Source organism: Lynx canadensis, chromosome A1 (assembly GCF_007474595.2).
Source record: "Lynx canadensis isolate LIC74 chromosome A1, mLynCan4.pri.v2, whole genome shotgun sequence".
Taxonomy (NCBI): domain Eukaryota; kingdom Metazoa; phylum Chordata; class Mammalia; order Carnivora; family Felidae; genus Lynx; species Lynx canadensis.
The window spans coordinates 82,429,315-82,451,539 of NC_044303.2; the positions used below are offsets into that span (position 1 = coordinate 82,429,315).

The 22,225-nt window shown below is 55.4% G+C and overlaps 1 protein-coding gene across 4 annotated transcripts in view; it reads left to right on the forward strand.

Annotated features, from left to right (window-relative positions):
• TFDP1 (transcription factor Dp-1) overlaps window positions 1-21,224 on the forward strand; it is a 40,135-nt gene extending 18,911 nt beyond the window's left edge. For 2 of the 4 annotated variants that reach the window (XM_032592530.1, XM_030314531.1), the window contains 10 exons: window positions 295-361; window positions 8,639-8,745; window positions 11,470-11,591; window positions 12,743-12,908; window positions 13,268-13,411; window positions 13,969-14,037; window positions 15,657-15,808; window positions 16,507-16,673; window positions 17,351-17,426; window positions 20,117-21,224. In XM_032592530.1, the coding sequence (XP_032448421.1) occupies window positions 295-361; window positions 8,639-8,745; window positions 11,470-11,591; window positions 12,743-12,908; window positions 13,268-13,411; window positions 13,969-14,037; window positions 15,657-15,808; window positions 16,507-16,673; window positions 17,351-17,426; window positions 20,117-20,264 (1,218 nt within the window). In that variant the 3' untranslated portion in view covers window positions 20,265-21,224. Of the gene's footprint in view, window positions 1-294; window positions 362-8,638; window positions 8,746-11,469; window positions 11,592-12,742; window positions 12,909-13,267; window positions 13,412-13,968; window positions 14,038-15,656; window positions 15,809-16,467; window positions 16,674-17,350; window positions 17,427-20,116 lie in introns of all 4 variants that reach the window. The other 2 variants (XM_030314530.1, XM_030314529.1) reach the window with 1 other exon arrangement.
• Window positions 21,225-22,225: the final 1,001 nt, after the last annotated feature.

Below are 22,225 nucleotides of genomic sequence, written 5' to 3' on the forward strand. Positions count from 1 at the left end.
TGGATCGCCCGTCTGCTCTCACGACAGGTGGTCAGATGAATTTTACGCTCACCCGAGGTGCGCCTCCACTAGCCGCAGGCACTGCCCCTTAAATGTGTGTGTTGACTTAATGCACAAAAGCTGTATCTCATTAACGTCACAAGGGTTAAGCTTCGAAGTTCCCTGCATGGGCTCCTGACCATTCTGTCTCTTTCATGCCGTATTTTACACCTCCCTCACACAGCCCGGCTTGTTACGAACTGTAGATTTGTCGCTCTTAGACCCCCTATTTACTGTCCTTGTTGCTCTCTGCAGGCCGGTCTAATTGAAGCCAACGGGGAACTCAAGGTCTTCATAGACCAGAACCTTAGTCCTGGAAAAGGTAAGGCGCCTCTTTTCCAAATACAATTCTGTGGATGAGAGTGTTAGGGTTGGTGTACTCGTGAATTTCTGTGGGACGAAAGCCCCTGTCAAGTGTGGGGCCCCTGCTTTGGGAGGGCTCCTGCCTGGGGCCGCCGACAGCCTGCAGGCACCTGTCAGTGGTGGGCTCACGCTGTTTGCAGAAATTCGGGGACGTGGAGAACGCAGGTCATGTGCTTTCCTCTGCCTCACGGGTGCCATGAGCCTCCAGGTGTCTGCTCTGGACCCGGGCGGCAGCCCAAGGCTGGTGGTGCCTCCCTCACGTGCGTCCGGGTTCGTGTCTTCCCCATCAGGAAGCCACGTGTGTATGTTCGGTGGCTCGTTGGGATTCAGGGCCGGACATGGAGGTGGACAGGTCCAGGCCACTGCCCCCTGCTCTGGGGTCCCACGGTCTCCCTCCTGGTGTTACCGTGATGAACATCTGCCCACGTGTATGAGCGCACTGGCTATTTCCCAGGATAGACTAGGTGTGGAAGTGCTGGACCAGAGGGCATGTACCTTCCAAGTTGATGCGTGACACCCGGCCACCTGTGGCGTCCTGAGCTCAGAGTGGCTGGATTACCGCTGCCACCTCCACTCAGCCTCCACCAGGCTGAGGCCCTGACCGGTGACCTCTTGGCTCCTGCTGTAGCTTTGGGGGAATGTCCCAGCCCCTTCCCATCCATCTGTTGTTGGCGAGTGGGACAGGAGTCCAGCTGTGTCCTTCCCCGTGGGGCCCAGTGGGCCTGGCCCATGTGGTTAGGGTGGTGGGCTCAGGCCCTGCTCCCTCTTTTGCATCAGGATGGCCCCTTCTGATGCTCATGGAGGCTCTCCTCTCCTGGCTCAGTGGGTCTCCCTCGTCACGCTGGCCACCGTCCCCTGGATGGGCTGTGGGCCCATGTGTGCTCTCCGGGTTTCTGTGTTTGGAAGGTCGTAGGCAGCGTCCTGCTTTTCTGTAGATCCCATCCTCTTTCCCTTCCTGTCCAAGGACAGGGCCCCGCTGAGGGACTCAGTGTTTGCAGATGGTTTTAGTTCAATGGCTTTTACCATTCACAGGTTGCTTGAGCGAGGTGCTTCAGTCTAACTAATTGGACACTTAGAATTTTAGGATTTACAGGTGTGACGTCTTTAGTAAAAGTGACTAAGCAGAAATAGTAGTGAAAACACTGTGATCTCTGCTCCCCTGGAAACAGTGGAAGCCTTTCGTTCTGGTGTTTGTTTTGAGTCCCTTTATTGTTTGGACGGTCCCACAGGCCCCTCCCGTGATCAGGGGCTGTCTGATCTGTGCTTGAGCCCTTATGGGGGTTGCATTGGAGAGATGAGAAGACAACAGCTTCTTGAGTCTCTAGAATATCCTGGTGCCAGTTCCCTGCACTGTTCAAGGATTTTGCGTGTTCTTGGGTGTGGTCTGGCCCGCCGTGTCCCTGGCTCCGCTCACAGCTAGGACTGCTGTAGTTCGAGGCTCCTGGCTCCTGCCTCTGCTCCCGCCTCTGCTGGGACCAGCACAGCCTCCCAGGCACTCAGCCTCCTGCCCCTGCGCCTCTGGCATGTTCTGGGTGTGAGGAGGCCCACGGCCACATCTCTGCAATGTGCTCACTGCTCTGACCCTATGAATGCAGGCTGAGCGCTGCCAGGCTCCTGCTCCTTCCAGAGAAGTGCTTTTTCGTAAACGGAGCCGTTTGTCTGTTGGACAGGCAGTCCGGTGCTGTTTCGGCCACAAAGGGAGTAGGACCAGGCTGCCCAACTGCTGTGCTCACCCGTGGGGACTGTTCCACGCACGGCCACCTTTGCTTCTGGCTCAGGAGCTCCGATGCTAATTTTGGGTGGTGTGGTACTGACTGGACCTGCTCACTCTGGGTTATGCAGTGGTGTTCGTGAAGTTGGGGAGCCCATGGGTGTCAGACTGTGTTGTCTGACCCCGCTTTCATTGTGGGTGCTTCCCGAGGAGCGCTTGGCGGAGACTCAGCCAGGGTTATGCTGAGTGAGGCCCAGACCCCTGGCACAGGCTTGTCTAAGAGTCCGGGAATGTGGCCTCAGTGTGTTCCCAGGAGCCTGTCTATCTGGAGGGACCGTGAAGGGCAGGAGTTGGTTCTCGCTGGGGGTAGGGATGGGGAGTCAAAAGGAAGGCCATGGCCAGACCTGGTGGAGGCTGGGCCATGAGGGGGCAGGGGCCCGTCCTGCTTCCTGTCCGCATGTGCCACGCCTACAGGGCTGCCTCCCAGCTGCTCCTAGCTCCACCTGCTGAGAGTTTGGGAGCCCCAGTGACCCTGCTGCCCTCGGCTGGGGCCAGTGAACCCTTCCTGAGGTGAGGCTCCCCGTGCCTGCTCCTGCCTAAGCTCTGGCTGTGATGCCCCCTCACACTGGGGTCTTGCGCATTCCCATTCCCTGGGTCCTGGCCTTGACTCTGCTCCTGTCTCAGCCTCCAGAGCTGCCCGTGCTTCTTCACCTGCCTCTTCTGCTCCTCTGGCTGCTGCCTGTGGCCCATTTCCAGGTGCCAGTGTCTGCAGACTTCTCCAGAGGCAGAGCCTACGGGAGACGTGTGGTGAGTGGGAGGGAGGTTCGTTGTTGTGGGATCGGTCCCTGTGACAAGGGGGCCGGCAGGCCGGACACAGGCAAGAAGTGGGGTTGGAGGCGGCCACTCCTTCCTCGTGGAGGAGACCTGAGGATTTGCTCTGAAAGTCTTTGCCTGGTTAGGGGGCTCTGGAGGGTGGTCTCCCCTACCTAATGGCGGCTTGCGGCTGGTCTGTGATCGGATAGCTGGGGACAAGCGCCTTGGTGCTCACATCAAGTCGGTTGTCACGCCTGCAAGATTCAAAGAGCTGTTTTCCCCAGAAGGTGTGCTGAAGTCACAGCCTCCTGTGCCCACGGGCCCTGAAGGCCAGAGGCCCCAATGCGGTCCAAGACAACAAAGGCTACGTTGTTTGCTGTGACAGCCATTGGGTTGCTCCCAGGGCTTCGCCGACGGCTTTGATGCTGTGTGAGCCTTCACGTGCACATTTGTTCCTGTGTTTGGGGCAGGCGCTCTGGAGTGGGAGCCAGGGCATGAGGTGTGTGTGTGTGGCCGCACCAAACACGTGGGCGCCTGGCGCCGCATAGCTATAGTGGCGCCTCCTTTGCCGGCATTTCAGGTTCTGGTGGCCTGGTGGGTGTGGGCCCCCTTGCTCCTGGGCCTGCCCTGCTGGTAGGGGTCTGGCCAGGTGCTTTGCTGGCAACATTTTGTTGCCACTGTTCCTGCTGGAGCCTCCTCTTCCAGCCGTGCGGCTGCTGCCCCAGGGTTCAGGCCGTGGGCCCCGGCACGTATATGCCCACGCCCTCCCGATGTGCCCGCTGCTTGCCCGCCCTCCACACAGAACCAGTCCAGAGCCACGGCCTGTGTGCGGCCTCTTCCTCTCCTCTGGCCTCTGCGTACATGTCGTGCACGCTCGCTGCAGAAACGGCTCACGATGTAAACGTGTGCTTAAGCGTGTGTCCTGACACGTCGTGTGCATGTGTGTGTGGTATCTGCACGCACTGATCCTCCCTGTGGCTGTGTGACTTTGCTCATCTGCAGCCGGGCCATTTCTGGTAGTTTGCGGTGCTGCCTTTTGTCGCCTGGCACCTTGATGGAGTGCTCTGATGCCTGCTGACTGTTTTCCCTGAAGGGCTGTGCACCCCAAGCGCCTGGTGCAGGAGGCAGCTCCCGCAGAAGGTCGCGGGATGTGGCTGGGTCTGACTGGTGACAGGACGTGTCCTGTGACGTCTGCCATTTTCCTTCTGCTTCAGAGTTGCCCTTCCCCTGAGGACGGGCTCCCAGGCAGGAGAGATGAACACCAGTGACAGGTGGCCGACAGCTTGGCGTTGTGGGATCATCCCAGAGATGCGGGAACGGCACCCTCACAGATGTGCGTGCACCTGCACACACGGCTGTTGCGGGGGAAGCGGCCTGGCCCCTCTCGGGGAGCGCAGAGCAGAGGCACCATTGTTTGAACCCAGACGACATCTGGAGCACAAAGTGATCACATGTTTCACACGCCAAACCCTGCTGCTGGGCTGGCCAGGAAGACCGGTCTGCAGAGGAGATGCGCTCCCAGAGGAGCGGTCTGGGTGTGGTCGAGGCCCTGAGATGCTGGGCACCTCGGCTCCCACCCACCGGGAGGTGCCCCTGCAGAGCCTGCCTCCCTCCTTGGGCCGCAGGGCCATTCTGGCGCCTGCTGTGCAGGGGCAGGGCTGTGCGGGGGCCGCCGTCTTAGCGCTTGGGGTATTTCTAGCATGGCGGGCAGGAGAGCAACTCTTAAAATACTAGGTTCTTAGAACTTAGAAATGGTTGAAATTATTTTCAAGAAGACATTAAACCTTATGATTTCATAATCTGTCTTAAAGCCCATAGGTATTAATGAATTGTGATTGCTAATTGTAAGAATATGCTTATGGAATACTTCTAGAATCCTTTTCCTGTTCAGGGTTATAATAGCTCAGACCACATATGTTCTAACTCCTTTTGTCGCCAAGAGAGGAATTCTCTGTTTCGTGATGTTATAGTTGAAAATATTTCAGGGGCGCCGGGGGAGGGGCTCAGTGGGTAAAGCGTCCGACTTTGGCTCAGGTCACGATCTCGCAGTTCATGGGTTCAGGCCCCACGTCGGGCTCTCTGCTGACAGCTCAGAGCCTGGAGCCTGTTCGGATTCTGTGTCTCCCTCCCTCTCTGCCCCTCCCCTGCTCGCGCTCTGTCTCGGTCTCTCAAAAATAAATAAACATTAAAAAAAAAATAAAATATTTTGTCACCTAGTTCCTTTAACAAAAGGCACTAAAGAGAGCATACAGCTAAAGTAGTTGTGCTTGTAGTGAGTAAACTCTAGGCTGTGTTACAGGTTAGCCCGTCTTGTAAACGGGAGTGTAAGTAGGTTGAAGTGTGGTGGTCTTTGTCAGCAAAGTGTGTTAAGCATTCTGATATCTTTGGTCAGATTAAACTAAAAATGAATCACATCCTTGAGATTGTTAAAAAGTGACGTGTCTTCCCTGAGTCAGCAGTTGGTAGGAACCCTGGAGAGGGGGACACAGGCTGCCTGGGTGCACACGTGTGTGGTGCATGGTGTGTGATGTGCACATGTGGTGTGTGCGCGTGGCATGCATGTGTGTGGTGTGCGTACGTGTGTGTGCCTTGCACACATGTGGTGTGATGTGCACGCGTGTGTCATGCATGTGTGGTATGTGTGGTGTGTACATGTGTGCTCACACATGTGTCGTGCATGTGGTGCACGTGTACGGTGTGTGCATGCATGTGTGGTGCACATGTGTGGTGTGCGCACACGTGTGTCATGCATGTGTGTGCGGTGCACTGTGGTTTGTGTGCACATGTGTGTCATGCATATGTGCGTGTGTGTGTGCTGTGCACATGTGTGGTGTGTGCATGCATGTGCGTACACGTGTGTGCAGTGCGTGTGTGGTGCATATGTGTGGTGTGTGCACACGTGTGTCGTGCATGTGTGTGCGGGGCGCGTGTGTGGTGTGTGCAGAACAGCCCTGTGGAGGTGCCATGTGGAAGCCCATAGCACAGATGGTCCTCTTGGCGCACCTGCGTGAGGGCACGCCAGCGGCAGGAGGAGGCCAGACGGCCCGATGTTACCTGCGGTGTCTCAGTAGGAACATTTGTGTATTTGTATAATCAACGTACTGTAACGGAACGGCACAGATTCAAGGAATCAACTAGACCTTTCTGTGGACAAGTCTCAGCGACAGTGTGAGCAAAGTTATGTGAGATGTAGATAATTTTCTGGGTTTCAAAGGCCCACACGAGCAATACTTCTGCTTTCTTGGATTTATGGATGTGCATGGAAAAGTACGAAAAATGGACAGAGCACACCCATTAAGCCCTGATGTTTGCAGGCGGGGCCAGGTGGGGGCGCAGCTGGGGCGGGTCTCTGGACCGGACGGTGAGCTTTGCTGTTTCAGCCTCTTGAGCAAATAGGATAAAAGGAAAGTAGTTAATTCTAGGTCATACTGGAGAAAGATTGTGTGGTAGTTCTTAGTGCTGAAGAGTGTCTCAGAGAACAGGGAGACCCTGGTGAGAACCAGAGGGGGCCTGGCCCCGATCCACTCTGCCTATCAGCTCTGCCGTTGCCCTGGCGGGTGAGCACGTGGTTTTGTAGGTGGACGTTCCTGTGGTTCTGAGCGCTCAGTGTTGTCCTCTGTGGCCGCACCCGCGGCTCTGGCCCAGATGTGGCCGTGTTCTGACCTCGTTTATTTTACTTTATTTTAATATCTTAACAGCTGCTGGGGCTGCTGATGTTGACGGGATCATTTGTAAAATAAAGGAAAAAAACCCCAAGTTTATCGTTTTACGAATCAATTCAGTATTCCTAAAAACCTGTTAATTACCTGATAATAATCTCATGTGTGACTTTGAAATGACTAACACGTTTGTGTTTTAAATCTCTCTGTGCAAAACAGAATAACTTTATTTTTGTCTTTTAAACCGTCTTTTGTATATCTAAAACAATCATTAAAAATTTGCTTTTGGGGGTGCCTGGGTGGCTCATTCGGTTGAGCGTCTGACTTCGGCTCAGTTCATGATCTCACGGCTTGTGAATTCGAGCCCCGTGTTGGGCTCTGTGCTAACAGTTCAGAGCCTGCTTTGGATCCTCTGTCCCGCCTACCTCTCTCTCTGCTCCTTCGCTGCTCATGTTCTGTCTCTCAAAAATAAACATTTAAAATAATGTTTGCTTTTGTTAAGATACAGGTCTCTGTGTTTAGAGAAAAATAAAACTTGAAGCAAACAAACATTTACAGAAAACAAATATCTGCTGGTGTCGGTGAAAACGCTAACATTCAGTCAGTTGGTTTGATGGACGAATGTCTTGATGACTTAGGTTATCAAGAGAAATTATTCAGTGTTTGTATGTGGCAGTAAGATTCATTGTGTATTGAAATCTGAAGTCTGTTCTTTTTTTTTTAATGTTTATTTTTGAGAGCGAGCGAGCGAGTGAGCAAGCATGAGCTGGGTAGGGGCAGAGAGAGAGGGAGACAAAATCCAAAGCAGCTCCAGGCTCCGAGCTGTCAGCACAGAGCCCGACAACGGGGCTCGAACCCACGGGCCGTGAGGTTATCACCTGGGCTAAGGTCAGACGCTGAACCGACTGAGCCCCCCGGGCGCCCCTGGAGTCTATTCTTTAAAGCGTGTGGACTGTAAAAGGTTCAAAAATGAAACTTAGACCAGGCTGGATTGAAGACTGTGTCTTACTGTTATTTGGAGGCTGTCATGAGGCAGAGCCCGTGAAATGAAGAAACGCCATCTGAGTCTGCCTTATGCAAGACCTGCCCTCGGTGGCCACAGGAGGCAGTTCTGCTTCAGGGGCCAGGGGTGTGGGGCATGACCAGCGCAGAGCTCTCCTCTCCCCGTGTGGCAGGGACTGGGGTCCGGGCGGCTCTTCCCCTGGCACACTCAGGCCCTTGTCTGTAAGGACCGCATTCACCCTACTCTCAACCACCCTCCCCTCCCCCCGGCCCCGGGGCTCCTTTAGGGCCACTGCTTCCTGTTCATGTTCTCTCTGCCTTCGATGCCAGCACCACAGGGCTTTATTTTTTACATTTTGAGTTTTTATATTTCTGCTTTGATTTTCTTATTTAATATGTAAAATGAAATGTTTTACCATTTTTATTCTCTGTTGTGTCTTCAGCACCGAGGACAGAGCAGGCACACAGAACTCTTTGCAAACACCTGTTGAAGGAGGGGATTTGTCTCCTCATGTACCCTCCCCCTCCTTTGTGAGGAGACTGACTGTGTCTTCAGAGAGGCAGCAGCATCCTCATGGGGCATTTTTCTTCCTAGAAACAGACACTTGACTCTACTGCTCCAGGAAAAAGAATGTTAGATTTCTAAACTAGTTTTGCAAACATATAGTGAAATGCTGGAACATAGTGGCTTCTAATTTGAACACTATAATTGTCGCAGAATTGTAGGCTTTCAGAGCTGCTCTCCCAGGCTCTCTAGTCCCCCTGGAACATTCTGTAGGTCAGCAGGCAGCCCCCTAGGGCTCAGGGCAGGTTGGTGATGTGCCTGGGGCTGAGCCCCATCCCAGGGACATGAAAGCACCCAGGAGGGCCTGGTGGTCACGTCCACACGGACAAGGGTTCAACTTAGTAGCGGGATCTGCAATTGACCCACAGATGGGAAATGATAAAAGTAGGGAAGGTAAGAATCTGATTGGAAGCATCATCATCCTGAAGCTGTCCCCTGCAGCCTTAATCCAGAAGGGCCCTCACCTGTTACCTCCTTGTGTTGTAGGCGTGGTGTCCTTGGTCGCCGTCCACCCCTCCACGGTGAGCACGCTGGGGAAGCAGCTCCTGCCAAAAACGTTCGGACAGTCCAATGTCAACATTGCACAGCAAGTGGTAAGGGGCCCTGGGCTGGCGGGCTGGCGGGTTCTGGACGGAGATGCGCTCCCTCTCAAGTGCCCACAGCGCTGGGATGGCCACCTGCCTCACGCTTCAGGAGCATGTACCTGCGGAGTGTGTTGCTTTCCTGGCTCGGGCCCTGCGTCTGCCCCACAAGCTCAGAGGGTACATCACTCCCTTGCTTGGGAAATGAGGGTGGTGTCCTTGTGGAGCCCCCAGTGGTTTCGGGGCTCTGTGGGCCGTCAGGTGCCAGGACAGGTGTGTCCCTGTTCTGGGGACCATGCTGGGTGCCTCCCACGGATTGATCCCCTATGGGACTCGGCCCTTGCTCACGGGGCTCTGGTCACACTGAAGCAGCCCCAACCCTGGGCGTGAGCAGCATGGAGAGCAGGATGTTCGCTGCCCTCCTGAGTGCCTGCTTCTGGGTGAGCGTCCCCTGCAGCTGAGGACGTGCCCTGTCACTTACCCTGTCAGTGAAGCGTGACTGCTTTTCTAGCAGAGTTGCTGTGGGTTTTTCAAAGCAATAGTATGTCGAAGTCCTAGACCATTTTTGGCTCATCACACCCTTTTAATAAATGTCTTTCTGATATAAGTTAAATATTCTACTCTATGTTTTATTCTGTAACTCATTTTATTTTTAGGTGTTATGTATTCTAGCAGCTTCAGCTTGTGAAACCTTCTTAATTATAGGATCAGTTCTGCTTTCACGGCCAGGGTGCATAGTATGGAGGAGAGTTAACGAGGATTTTTCTAACGGTGCCTCACCCTTGGTCAGTCTGGGAGTTAAGTCCCAGTCTGGGTCAGGCTGTTTCCAGGTGGAGCTAATGATGGTAACTCCTCCTTGGTAGATCCAGTGCTCGGAGCTACAGCTCACACGCTGTAAGGCGTCCCTCAACCTTCATCTGCCAGCGGGTTGATGGTGAAAGGGTTGGCACATTGTGACCCGAGAGCCCAGGCTTTGTCTTCATGTGATGTGAATGTGCTCAGGCTCTCGAGGGGCTCTGCCCGGGCCCCGCCTGAGGCAGTGCCCATGGGCACGGCTTCCGGGAGAGTGGTTAAGACGAGCGGGGCAGAGCAAGGACAGTTTCCTTTTCCCCCAGTGAGGCCATGCTCACAGTGAGCAGCTCAGCGCATCTGCTGTGTTCTCATTGTAGAATAGATGCACCGAGAGGTCCAGCTGAGGGAGGGGAAAGGGCGAGGGTGCCGGCTGCGGGGCCCAGGCCAGATGTCAGGAGCCCTCTTGTGACTCTCCTGCCTGTCCATGTGGGCTCTGGTGTCCTAAATCTGCTCTCCTGAGAGCGTAATGAACCAAGTCCTTGTAAAATGTGTCCAGTAATAGCCATGAGTGACAGGTGTCCGTGTTTCCCAAACTGTCTACCCTGAGCCATGGCTAAAGCACGTTCTCCACAGTGACCTAGGGCCCCGTGAACACACGCATTCATTTAACAGAAACAGAAGGTTCACAAGGTACATCTCCTGTCTGGGGATTTGTTCTGTCTTGTCCTCTTTTTTCAGAAAGCTTGCTATTTGATTTCATGGCTTTCGAACAAGGGTGGTCCCCAGTTTGGAAAGCACTGTGATGAAACTTTGATTATTGGAAATGAGAATTAAAATAGAAGGAAATTGAGTTGAGCATTTTTCTTTCTATGGTTGATGAGTCTTTAGCTCTGACAGGAGACCTGTCCCATGGCCACAGCACATTCATCCCGCTAAGAAGGGGTGCAGGAAGCATCCCCCTGGCTTGAACGGTGGGCCTGGTGAGTCCCTAAGGCTGCACCTGTCCCCACAAAGGTCTGCCCTGGCACCTGGTGCCCCAGCACCTGGTGCCTGACCTTGACTCATTTGACAGTGTCCTCGTGTCGCTAAGCTCTTGTCTGTGCAGAAACTGGGAGGTACTGTTCTGACCGTTCTTGGTGTGGGTGGAGTCTCGTACAAGATCCTGGAAAACGGACATATTTACTGGGCTCTATGCAGCAATGACTGTGTCCCCCATGTGAATATTTGCGTATTAATGGATGGGGCCAAATTCTAAGTCCTTGTCAAAGACAAACCAGGCTTCCCCTTCCTTTGGTGCGGAGATGGTGTGGGGCGCTCAGACTCAGCTGCCCTGCGTGCAGGGTGGGTCACACTTGCTCCCAGTGCTAATTGCCTCCCTCCTCCCTGCCCTGCACTATTTGGGGTGCCGGGGCCCCCACAAGCCGCCGCCAGGATGAGGCTCCCACACGTGGATGGGCTGGTGGGGCACTGCAAGCCCTGCCCTGTGACCCCTCTGTTCTGAGAGTTTTTCTGTTTGCGTTTTGGCCTGACTTCACGCCTGGAAGACAGAATTTCACCCTTGTCCATGTCATGAAAAGGACGGGGAAAGTAAACTAGGGCAAGTGGAATGGGGGGCGTTCCCTGAGGCTTGCGTGGCATGCCCCACTGTTAACCACGTCAACCACCATTAAGCACGGCCTCCTCGGGTGGGGCGTTTTCTGCTGCTCTTGTTGGACGGGGAGGACGCCTGAGGTGGCTGAGGGAAGCGACGGTTCAGAACCCAAGTGAGATAATGGCACCCATGGCTACAGCATCAGCCGTTGGGTGTTGCTCACACACCATGTTCTCCCCAATTTTCGTGGCTCGAGAGACTCAGCAGTGGCTGGAGATGATGGGGAGTAAGAATGGTAGGGTCACGTGTGGGAGATTTCTGATTGTGCTCTGAATTGTCTCTTTTGACTGTAGGTAATTGGTACGCCTCAGAGACCTGCAGCGCCCAACACTATCGTGGTAGGAAGCCCACACACCCCTAACACTCACTTTGTCTCACAGAACCAGCCTTCAGACCCCTCACCTTGGTCTGCCGGGTGAGCACATTGCCTAGACTTGTACCCCCAGCTCTCTGGGCCACGCGGGCCGGCCGCCACAGCCAAAGTCAGGGCACGCTTTTCCTCAAAAAGGAGAAGTCTGGCTGCAGGGGAGCGCCCCCACGGTTCGGGGGGGGCCACACTGTAAAGGGTGGGGAGTCGCCCCTGCCCCGCGGTTCGGGGGTCCACACTGTAAAGGGTGGGGAGTCACCCCTGCCCCCGTGGTTCGGGGGTCCACACTATAAAGGGTGGGAGTTGCCCCTGCTTCATGGTTTGGGGGGGCCACAATGTAAAGGGTGGGGAGTCGCCCCTGCCCCCACGGTTCGGGGGTCCACACTGTAAAGGGTGGGGAGTCACCCCTGCCCCCATGGTTCGGGGGAGCTCTTGGTGGAAGAAGAGGAGGAAGCTGGCTTCTCCACGCTGCAGTAACTTTGACGCTTTTTCCGTTGTCTGCACCGCAAAGTAGCATCTAGGGAGCACGGATCTCAAAGCAGCCTCACCCGCTGCAACGCTGTAACTCGGCTGTTCCACGGGTGACACCCCATTGGATGGTCCCACCACACTGTCACTTTGACCCTTTCCTCCAGTAAAGGCAGCCAGTGAGAAAACGATTGTACTCGAAGGTCAGCTCTGTGACTTTCCTTAAAAACAAAGACTTTTGGAATTATGTCTGTATTGGTCCTAAAGCAAAAACCATCATTCCCTGAATCATCCATTGAGAAACTCAGAGCCACCCTTTCCTTGCTGTGGTGACTTAAGTTGAGATGCTGGGTTCCCCCCAGTCTGAAGTGCCCTCCAGCCTTCAGTGTCGGTGGCTGAAAGCTCACATCCTCCCCCAGAATTCTTAAATTTGCAGTGAAACGCCCACCATCCCTGTGTCAGTTGATGTGCTCTTAAGCAGCGGTGTCAGTGCGTCTGTGCACATCCGGCGTCCGCCCGTCCCGGGGGCCGACGCATGTGTGAGGCCTGGCCCTTAGAGGAGGGAGCCTCGGCCCCATCACCGTGCGCAGCAGTCTGCAGATGAGCCAGGTCCCTGGGTGTGCGCGTGGGGGCTCGGCCTCGCCCCTCTTGCCGGGCCTGTGGGTGAGCGCGTTGCTGCGACGCGGATGCTGAGGGTGCTGAGGGCGCTGCCATTCCTCTGTGTTTTGAAGGAAGCGGCACCGGAAAGGGGAGAAGAACGGGAAGGGCCTGCGACACTTCTCCATGAAAGTCTGTGAGAAGGTGCAGAGGAAGGGGACCACGTCCTACAACGAGGTGGCCGACGAGCTGGTTGCCGAGTTCAGTGCCGCCGACAACCACATCCTACCGAATGAATCTGTGAGTGTGCGCTGCGTGGCGGGGAGGCCTGGTGTCTCATGGCGCCCGCTGGTGTTTTCTGAAGCAATTTGAGACACACACACACACACACACACACACACACACACACACACGAGTCAGAGAACCACACTGAAGAGTGTTCCTGACCTACCTGGGGTGCGGGGCCCTCTCGCCCCAGATCTAGTCGTGCGCGGGCTCTGACTCTCCCTTCACATTCCGTGGGGACGCGAGGAGTGAGTGACTTACCACCGCTGGCGGGTTGCTGCGTACCATCTTGAGTGTGTCCGGGTCTGCTGTTGAGGTGTTTCCCTGGGAACTGTTCTGGATGGTCTGGAAAACTTCTGCTCTGCCCTCCCCAGGCTTATGACCAGAAGAACATAAGACGACGAGTCTATGACGCCTTAAATGTGCTGATGGCCATGAACATCATCTCTAAGGAGAAAAAGGAGATCAAATGGATTGGTCTGCCCACCAACTCGGCTCAGGAATGTCAGAATCTAGAGGTATGTGGCTGACCCATTATTTTCCATGGTGCCCTGTAGGTGTACCCCAGAGCAGCGTGTTTGGTGCAGATGTTTGTGTGGGTGCCCCGTGGGTGCCCGCTTGGGGTCTGGTGCTGTGGGTGCCCCGTGGGTGCCTACTCGGGGTCTGGTGTTGTGGGTGCCCCGGGGGTGCCCGCTCGGGGTGTGGTGTTGTGTGTGCCTTGCCTGGACCAGGGGTCCGCCACTTCCCTGTGCCCCCGCTTGCCCGCCAGATGTTGGTGTGTGGCCCATCCAGCTCGTCTGTGCTCTGTGGGCCCCAGCCCAGTCGAGGGCGGTGCACCCAGCGGAGGTAAATTCTGAGTCCTGGCTTGTGGGATTTGAGTTTTATATCAACCGTGTCCAGAAAACGAGAGAAGACAGAGAAGGGTGTGTTGTTCTGAGACTGAAGAAACACCCCCGTGTCCCATCCCACGGGCCACGTCCCTTCTAGACTGTTTCCCTGCCAGGAGATTCCTGGCAGGCCTGTCCTGCGGGGACACTGTCAGATGCGTTGTGACGGTGTGGTCTTTGTCTTGAAGGTGGAGCGGCAGAGGAGGCTGGAAAGGATAAAGCAGAAGCAGTCTCAGCTTCAGGAGCTCATCCTGCAGGTAACGGCCCTGCTCGCAGCAAGCGCCCCTGCGCCCACATGGTGTCCTGGCCAGCTCACGCACAGGACGGAGGGCGGGAGGGCATGTTCACACGGCTCACCATTGTTGTCCTGAGCGCTGTGTGTCATGCACCTCGCGGACTCTGTCACAGGCGCACGAATAGGAGACGTAGTGCAAGCAGGGTCGTACTGCCCGCAGCCTCGGAGCGGGTCCTCAGTGGGTAAGAAGGGATCCCGTTCGTGAAATCTCTGCTTTGAGAGTTTGAATGCACCCACTGGGCTCCTGCACAGGCGTCGCGGACGTGAACTCTAGACGTGGGCCTTGTTCCCAGAGAGAGTGCGTGTGAGCAAACGTGTAGTGTGTGTGCTGGTTGTCACAGAGTCTAAGTGGCAGGAGGGATGCACTTTGGAGGGTAGCATGTGAGCCTTCCCTAGGACAGGTACGAAGCATGTTCTGGGGTGTGATGGCGAGTGTGGGTCAGAGGTCAGCACCCGTGGTCGGTGGGTGGCACCGTCCCCTGCACCTGCAGAGATGTCCGCAGGTAGGGCCCTCGTCCCTATAAGGTCTTGGAGATGTCTGTCTGGGTTGGAAGGAGAAACAGAGCTTGCTGGAGGGGTGGCCAGTCCCTGGATTGAGGCTGTGGTGCTGGGGCCGTCTGGCTGGGCCCTGGGAGTGGGGGGGAGTCCAGTGCAGGGAGGTCAGCTGCCACAGAAGTGCTGGGTGGTCAGGAAAGGGAAGATAACTTGGTGATTTATTGAGGTGCCCTGCACCCCAAGGGCAGTGAGACCACAGGCCCTGTGGTCAGGTTGGAGGATGTGGGGGAGCCCTGGGACTCTGGGGGGAAGTGTAGGGAGGTCTCAGGACAGACAGGCCCAGCAGCTGAGGTTGGGAGATCTCTGAACAGGGGAAAGTCCAGGAGGGGCCAGCAGGGAGGTTGGGATGCCTGCTGGCCCCGCACCTGCAGACCACGGCGGAGGCTGTATGTATTGTCCCGCTGGGCGGTCTGGGTGTGGGGGTGCCCTACCTGAGCCTCGGTGTCTCCTTCGCCCCAGAGGAGGTCTCCTGTGGTGGGAATGCTTTGCTGGGCAGGAAGGCGGGAAAGCAGCACCCCCCGCCCTCATCCTTCTGCTCGGTGAGCACCGAGGCACCAGGCCAGCTGGGGAGGGAGGGGCGCTTTCTGCCACAGCAGCGGGAGGGTCATCCTGAAGGCGCTGTCATTTTGGGGCTGAGCACCTGTGCCCCCAGAGAGCCCTGCCCCGGCGGTGTGCTGGCGTTTGCTCCTCTGGGAGGTTCTGGGTGTGTGGCTGCATGTCTGCCTTCTGGGGTGGGTGCATACAGGGGACAGGCCGGTCCTGGGGATGTTTCTGTCTTAGAGGTGTGAGCGCCTGCATCCGTTCTCCTCGGGGTGTGTGCTTTTCTTCAGGGTGTGCTTTCTCTGCTGGGCCCTGATGCCCTCCCCGCCCCCCCCTCCCCGCCCACTGTCCTCTCTGACCTCTCAAGGGGCCGACCCCTGTTTCTGTGCTGTGCGGCCGGGGGTGGGGTCGTCGGGGACTCCTGTGGACAAGGCCTTAGATCGAGGCAGCTGGTGTGAGCAGCTGGCGGTGGCTCCTCTTTTGTAGCAAATTGCCTTCAAGAACCTGGTGCAGAGGAACCGCCAGGCAGAGCAGCAAGCCAGCCGGCCGCCTCCCCCAAACTCGGTCATCCACCTGCCTTTCATCATCGTCAACACCAGCAAGAAGACTGTCATCGACTGCAGCATTTCCAATGACAAGTAGGTAGTCCCCGGAGGGCCCCCCCACCCCCCCAGGTCCCAGCTGAGGCTCAGGTCGGAGTGGAGGATGCCACCCTCCAGTTAGGAAAGACAGAGTGCATCTGCTTGCTCGTTTGTACAAGTACTAACTCTGATTATTAAGTACAGTCTTTTAGCATAATTAAGGTACAGACTCATTTCTCACGTCCCTGGTTATAAACATTTGTCTTTTAAAAGGAAAACAGGGGCCCCTGGGGGGCTTAGTAGGGTGAGCGTCTGACTCTAGGTCTCGGCTCAGGTCATGATCTTGGGGTTCACGAGTTTGAGCCCCTGCATCAGGCTCTGCTGACAGCAGGGAGCCTGCTTGGAACTCTCTCTCCCTCTCTCTCTGCCCCTCCCCATTCACACTCTCTCTCCCTCTTTCAAAATAAATGGATAAACATTTTAAAAATACATAAAAGGGAAACAGATAAAGTCTGAGGTGTTGTTAGTAGCACACCTGTTTAAACATCCAGAGAGCGTGTTCCCCGGGGGGGGGGGGGGGCGGTGCTGCAGGCAGCGCAGAGTGGAGCCCGTGGGTTTGGCAGGACAGCAGATGAAAAGGGGCCCAAGTGAGTTTGGGGTGAGGGGCGTTCCCGCTGAGGGGACTGGAGCCACTCCTGCCCCTCCCTGTCTTGAAGATGGCAGGTGACTCCCTTTCTGGGGGTGACTGTCCCCAGGTTCGAGTACCTGTTCAACTTTGACAACACGTTTGAGATCCACGACGACGTTGAGGTGCTGAAGCGCATGGGAATGGCCTGCGGCCTGGAATCTGGCACCTGCTCTGCCCAGGACCTAAAGACAGCGAGGAGCCTGGTGCCCAAGGCACTGGAGCCCTACGTGACAGGTCAGTCATGTCCGCGAGCCACGGGGGCCCCACCCTAGCCCAGGACGTCTGGCGAGAGCAGGGACGGCCTGGGCGGGAGGGCTGGGGCTGTGGGGGTAGGGGGAGCGTGGCATGCGGAGGCCACAGCGGCATGCTGTGGCTTTGCCGGTGTAGTTGACGCGATGAAGGTGCTAAGTGAGGGTTTCACCTTCTGTGTGCAAGTGGGGTGGGGCTGGAGGTCTCGCAGGCAGGATGGCCCCCCCCCCGACCCCCAGAGGGCCGTCGGTGCCCCCTGCCAGGTGACCCAGCGTGGCCTCCTCCTGACTCAGGGGCGAGGAGCTGTGTGCCTGGTGAGCTGAGCCCTGGTCCTCCCACTGCCTTCCCTTCTGGGGACTTCTCTGCTGAGCACCAGGGCCGTGGCCACAGAGGGAAGGGGCTTTGTGGTGAAAGAGCTGTGGCGGGGGCTGTCCCCCAGAGGTGCTGGGCTGGATTGGACCGCCGGGCACCTGCCGCCCCCCAGGGCCCTGGACAAGTCCCTGGCACTGGCTACACTCTGGCACACCCACTCAAGCCGGCAGTCATGGTTGGTCCCTCTTGGGGAGGAAGGTGCTCGGGGGACCGGCCGTCCGGCCCGTGGCCGCCTGGTTGTAGCGCGAGCCTCCACCTGTGACCTTTGCTGCGTTTTCTTCTCTTCTCAGAGATGGCTCAGGGATCGATCGGAGGGGTGTTCGTCACATCGGTGTCCACCTCCAACGGCACGAGGCTTTCTGCCAGGTGACTGCGGCTCTGGATGGGGCGGGACCCCACACGCAGGCCAGGCACAGCTCACAACACAACCTTGTTGTTGCCTCTTAACACACTTGGGGCCACAACGTGCACAGAATTTTGTTCCCTGCTCTCTTCAATTTGCCATTTACTGTAGTAGTTTTTGTGTGTCACTAAAGGAGCTTTATTATTTAAACCATTGGGTGTTAGTCTTTGGTCCAGCCGTCCCACGGAACAGAATTATGTTGTTCCTGGGTATTTATCTTAGGTTTTTAAAGATTAATATAATTTTTTCTCTAAGTATTGACAAAACAGGGTTTTATTAACTTTCACGGTATATTAGGTTACATGTTACCCATATTACCTTCTGTCAGTCCTACATAATGATAACTGTTAAATTTTTTAAAATATAAGGTAGACAAGCAGTCTGTAGGTTCAACCAAGTGGGATGGATCTGATCCGATAAAGGACAGTGTAGCTTTCTGTGGCCATCACGCAACTCCTGGGTTCTGTGGCACCTGCACTGAAGTCTTTGGTGCAGTGTCTGGCCCCGGTCAGGGTTAGGTGGAGGTCAGCTCCCTCCCTCTGCCTGTGTGCATGTGCGTGTGTGCATGTGTGTGCGTGTGTGCAGTAGTCTGTGCGATGCTGATAACCAGTTATTGCAAGAGGCAGAATTTGGGTATTTTTTAGCTTTTCATGTTCGTGAAATTGTTTTTACTGATTAAAGTTTCAGAGACTCACATCAGCTTTTACATGAGGGAAGCAAAGCCATTACCATTTCAGAAGAAAAACCAACGTAAACACCAGCCTGACGTTTACAAAAGCGCAGTAATTTGCTGGGCAGTTGGGTGGTTCCCACTTAGAAAAGAGGCTGCAGTTTGAAGCAGCTTTAGGGCTAAATTTTTGGCCTTTTCTGATGTTTGCGAGGCTGGGTTTCCCAGTTGTGGGGTTCCTTTGTCAAAGAGCATAATGATGAATGGTCCTCATCGCACCGTGCGAACAAATCCTAACTAGCGAGGGACATGTCTGCTTGCGTGTTAGAGAAAAGCATCGCCGTGCCCCAGCTCTGGCCTGGGGCAGAGGTGGAGGCAGTGCCCTCAGGGCCCTGTCCATGCTGGCCCACCAGAGGCGCCCTCGGCAGTCGTTCCTGCCTAAAACGTGTGTCCTGCACAACTCTGCCCCCACGTCCTGTGCTCTCAAGGCAGCTGCAGGCCTTCTAGGCTGGTGGCGGAGGGGTACCCGAGTCCCGCATGCTTGCGGGAGGTGACCGGCCAGAATCTGGGGGATCTCTGTGCAGCTCTGCGTTGCAGGCTGGAATCCCTTTAATGTCTGATGTCTCTTAGGATACTTTTCTTGTTGCTAGACCCAAATACCAAGGAATCACAGTGACTTTTGACAACAAGTGTCTGAGCAGGTTACATGGGTGTGTGCACCTCTTAGTGCGTGTGGGCAGTCACCTTTCGGGGCCCCAGGACCGTGTCTGCTGCCTTGTGTCTGACCCACTCTGTGCCAGGGGCCGCCTGAACCCAGAGGTGTTTCCTCAGGACCCCAGTTTTTAAAATCTCTCTGTTCTAGGCCAGGGTCTTGCCTGAGGCACTGGTGCCATTTGGGGCTAGATGACTGTCCTGCATGCTGCCCGGTGCCTTGTTGATGTGTTTGGTGGCACCCTTGGGCCCAGGTGCCAATAGTCACCCCCCTCACACCCCATGTGACAGCCAGAGACGATTACGTGTATACTGCTGAGACTCTCAGGGCCCAGTGCCAACATAGATGGGTTCCAGACGCACGTCTGAGCAGCCCTGCTTCCCTCCAGCACCCAGCCCTGCGACTCCACCTCTCTGCACCCCTGCTCCCTGCCCTGCCGACCCCACTGGCTTTCAGAAAGTGCCATTTCATGAAATGGTAGAATGTGTGGGGTCCTGGGGGCTGTTCCTGGAAGTTCAGCTTGCAGAGTGTGTGAGACTCATCTGTTACAGCTCTGCTCCCAGGGCTCCGCACGGTACAGGGCAGGGGGTGGTGGTGGTGGTGGTGGAGTATGGGCCTGGGGTGTCCTTTACACACGCACGCACACACAAGTGCATGTATATACCATCGCAAGGCAGTACACATGCACGCATGTGACCACACGTGCATATGACTACACACGTGCATATACAACCACATATATGTATACACATGCACACAACCGCATGCATGCCTACACACATGTGCATATACAACCACGCACAACCACATACGTGCATAAATGTGCACACACAACTATGCACATGCATATACAACCACATACAGTCACACATGTGCATACATGTGCACACACATACATAGCCATGCACATAACACGTGCACACACAACTCGCTGGGCACCCCCGTGCGCTGCCATCTGGAATCCTTGCTTTGGAGGGCTCCATGTCCTTTTTGGGGCCCCTTTTCCCTTACCTGTTGTCCCCTCTCTCCTGGAGATCCAGGAGGTCACAAGTACAAGGCCTGGAAGAAGGACCTGTGGTTTCCAGTTTGAGCCCGTCGGGGCTTGGTTTGTGATGTCATGACAGATATTGTGGCCCTGCCAGTGTTGCCTCGTGTGCGGTGATCTGTGTCTTGAGGAGGGGCTTGGGGTGAAGTGCCACCTCGGCGGGAGTGGACGTGGGGGCGCCCCACTCGGGCTGCGTGCTGCTGACCGCCTTGTCTCCTCGTTCCCGCAGCGACCTGACCAATGGTGCGGATGGCGTGCTGGCCACGAGCTCCAGCGGGTCCCAGTACAGCGGCTCCCGGGTGGAGACCCCCGTGTCGTACGTTGGGGAGGACGAGGAGGAGGACGACGACTTCAATGAGAATGAGGAGGAGGACTGACACCCGCGGCCGGCCCTCACAGTCTGCGTCGGGAGAGACTGCTTTTGGTGTGGGCTGGGTTCCTCCTTGGCCCCTCCCGAGGAGACGCCAGAGCGGGCGAGGGCTGCGTGCCGCGGGGGCTTGGGGCGCGCTGGGGCACCGGCACGACGCAGGGCCTCTCTCCGCTGTCCAGGATCTTGTTTGCGTTGTCTGTCTGTAGCTCAGAGTTCACTTTGCCCCTTGGTTCTTGCTGAGTGTGCCTCCTCCCACAGCCCGCCGGCAGCCGCGGATGGTGCCGGCCGAGCCCTGCTCTTCAGCCTTGGGCCACGAATTGTATTAGGACTTTATTTTCCCTTAAATTATATTGACTGTGTGACTCCATCAAGTTCGTTCATTTTTTTTTCCTCTATGTTGCAGCAAATTGCGAAGTTCTTTGTTTTTGTTTTGTTTGGTAAAAGTTCACTGCCGTGCTGGTGCAGCTACGAAAACTGGAGGGCTTGGAGCGGCGTGCGGCTTGCGGTGAGGCCTGCCTGATTTCTCACAGGCAGCGTCTGCAGACTTTACTATATAGTTGTTTACACACCTACACGTCTGTCGTCTAAAGACGCAAACGGAAACAAACGTCGTATTTGTTTCGTGAGCATCTTCCTATAATCTACGATAAAGTTGACATTAAATATAGAGAATGTTCTAACAGTTTTTTAACTCAAAATTTGTCAATCATTTTTAATAGTTCTTTTTTTATAAAAAGAAACGGAATTTCAGGACAGGCAGTAGTCCCTTTTAAAATTTATTCACAAAGAACCATTAACCGCACAGTTGCTGTTAGCTGCCTGTTCTACAACAATAGTCTTTTTATTGAAACACAAATAAACTTTTCTGTAATATTTTATGGAATATAAAGAGACTTTAATTGTTTGACTTGTTTAACTCGGCACTGTTAGTTTTTATTAATAAAACGCGCATGGGCATTTTAAACCAGCTCCGTGTTCCTCTAATTCACGATTATTGTGCGGAAGCTGCAGCGTGTGTCTTCTCGCTGAGCGAGGACAGTCACCGGGCCGCGCACAGAGCGCCCCTCACCCTCCTCCTGCATCCTCAGAGCTGGGACAGGTTCTGGGCTGTTGAGTCTCAGAAAGAATAAGATCGTCAGAGCAGAAAGGACAGTTCACCATCTTAACTTGAACCAGCTGAGAAAACCCACCAGTGTTTTGAAGCCACAGGCCTTGCAAGGGAGCCCACAGTCCCGTGGGTGGATGTGGCCACCTGCCTGCTCTGGCCGGTCATGACTTCCCTCAACTGCCCTGAGGGCCAGGGGGCCACTGAGTTCTGGCACCCTTTGCCTGCTGTGTGTGGGCGGGACCCCCAGACAACGTGTGGGGTGCTTGCAAGGGAGTAAGACACCAGGCCGCATGCGATATTAGGGTGGGAGGCGGGGTTGCTCTGGGACAGGGGGCTTGTTTGGCCACAATGCTCCAGGTTTTTCTAGAGCAGCTAGCAGAGGCGGAGGCGTGCCCCTTGGCGACCGCAGCGCCCTGACTCCCTCTGGGGTTTGCTCTGCCCCACCCGCCACCCGCTCGCCACCCGCTCGCCACCCCTCCTTACCAGCCAGAGCTCTGGCTCCCCAGCGTAGTCTGATTTCCCTGACTTGGGATTGAAACTTTAAGAAGAGGGTTCTTAAAGAAAAAGTGACTTTTTTGTTATTTTTCCCCTTATCAGGAAAGACGTGACTGTTGTATGTAGAGCAAAGTGTGACTTTAATGTGCTTTATTTGTACAGGGTAGGAATTGTGTCTTTAAAAGCAAGCCTTCCGATCGTCCATCCTCGTGAGGCGTGTTTCTTGCTGACGTGGGTCCCAGGAGATCGCAGAGGTCAGGGAAGCTGAGGCACAGTAAGGAGAGAGAAGTTCGCCTGGGGCGAGTATCTGGGTCTCGTTAGTGGGTAACCACTGCCTCGGGGTCACCGTGTTGGCCCAGCGTTTT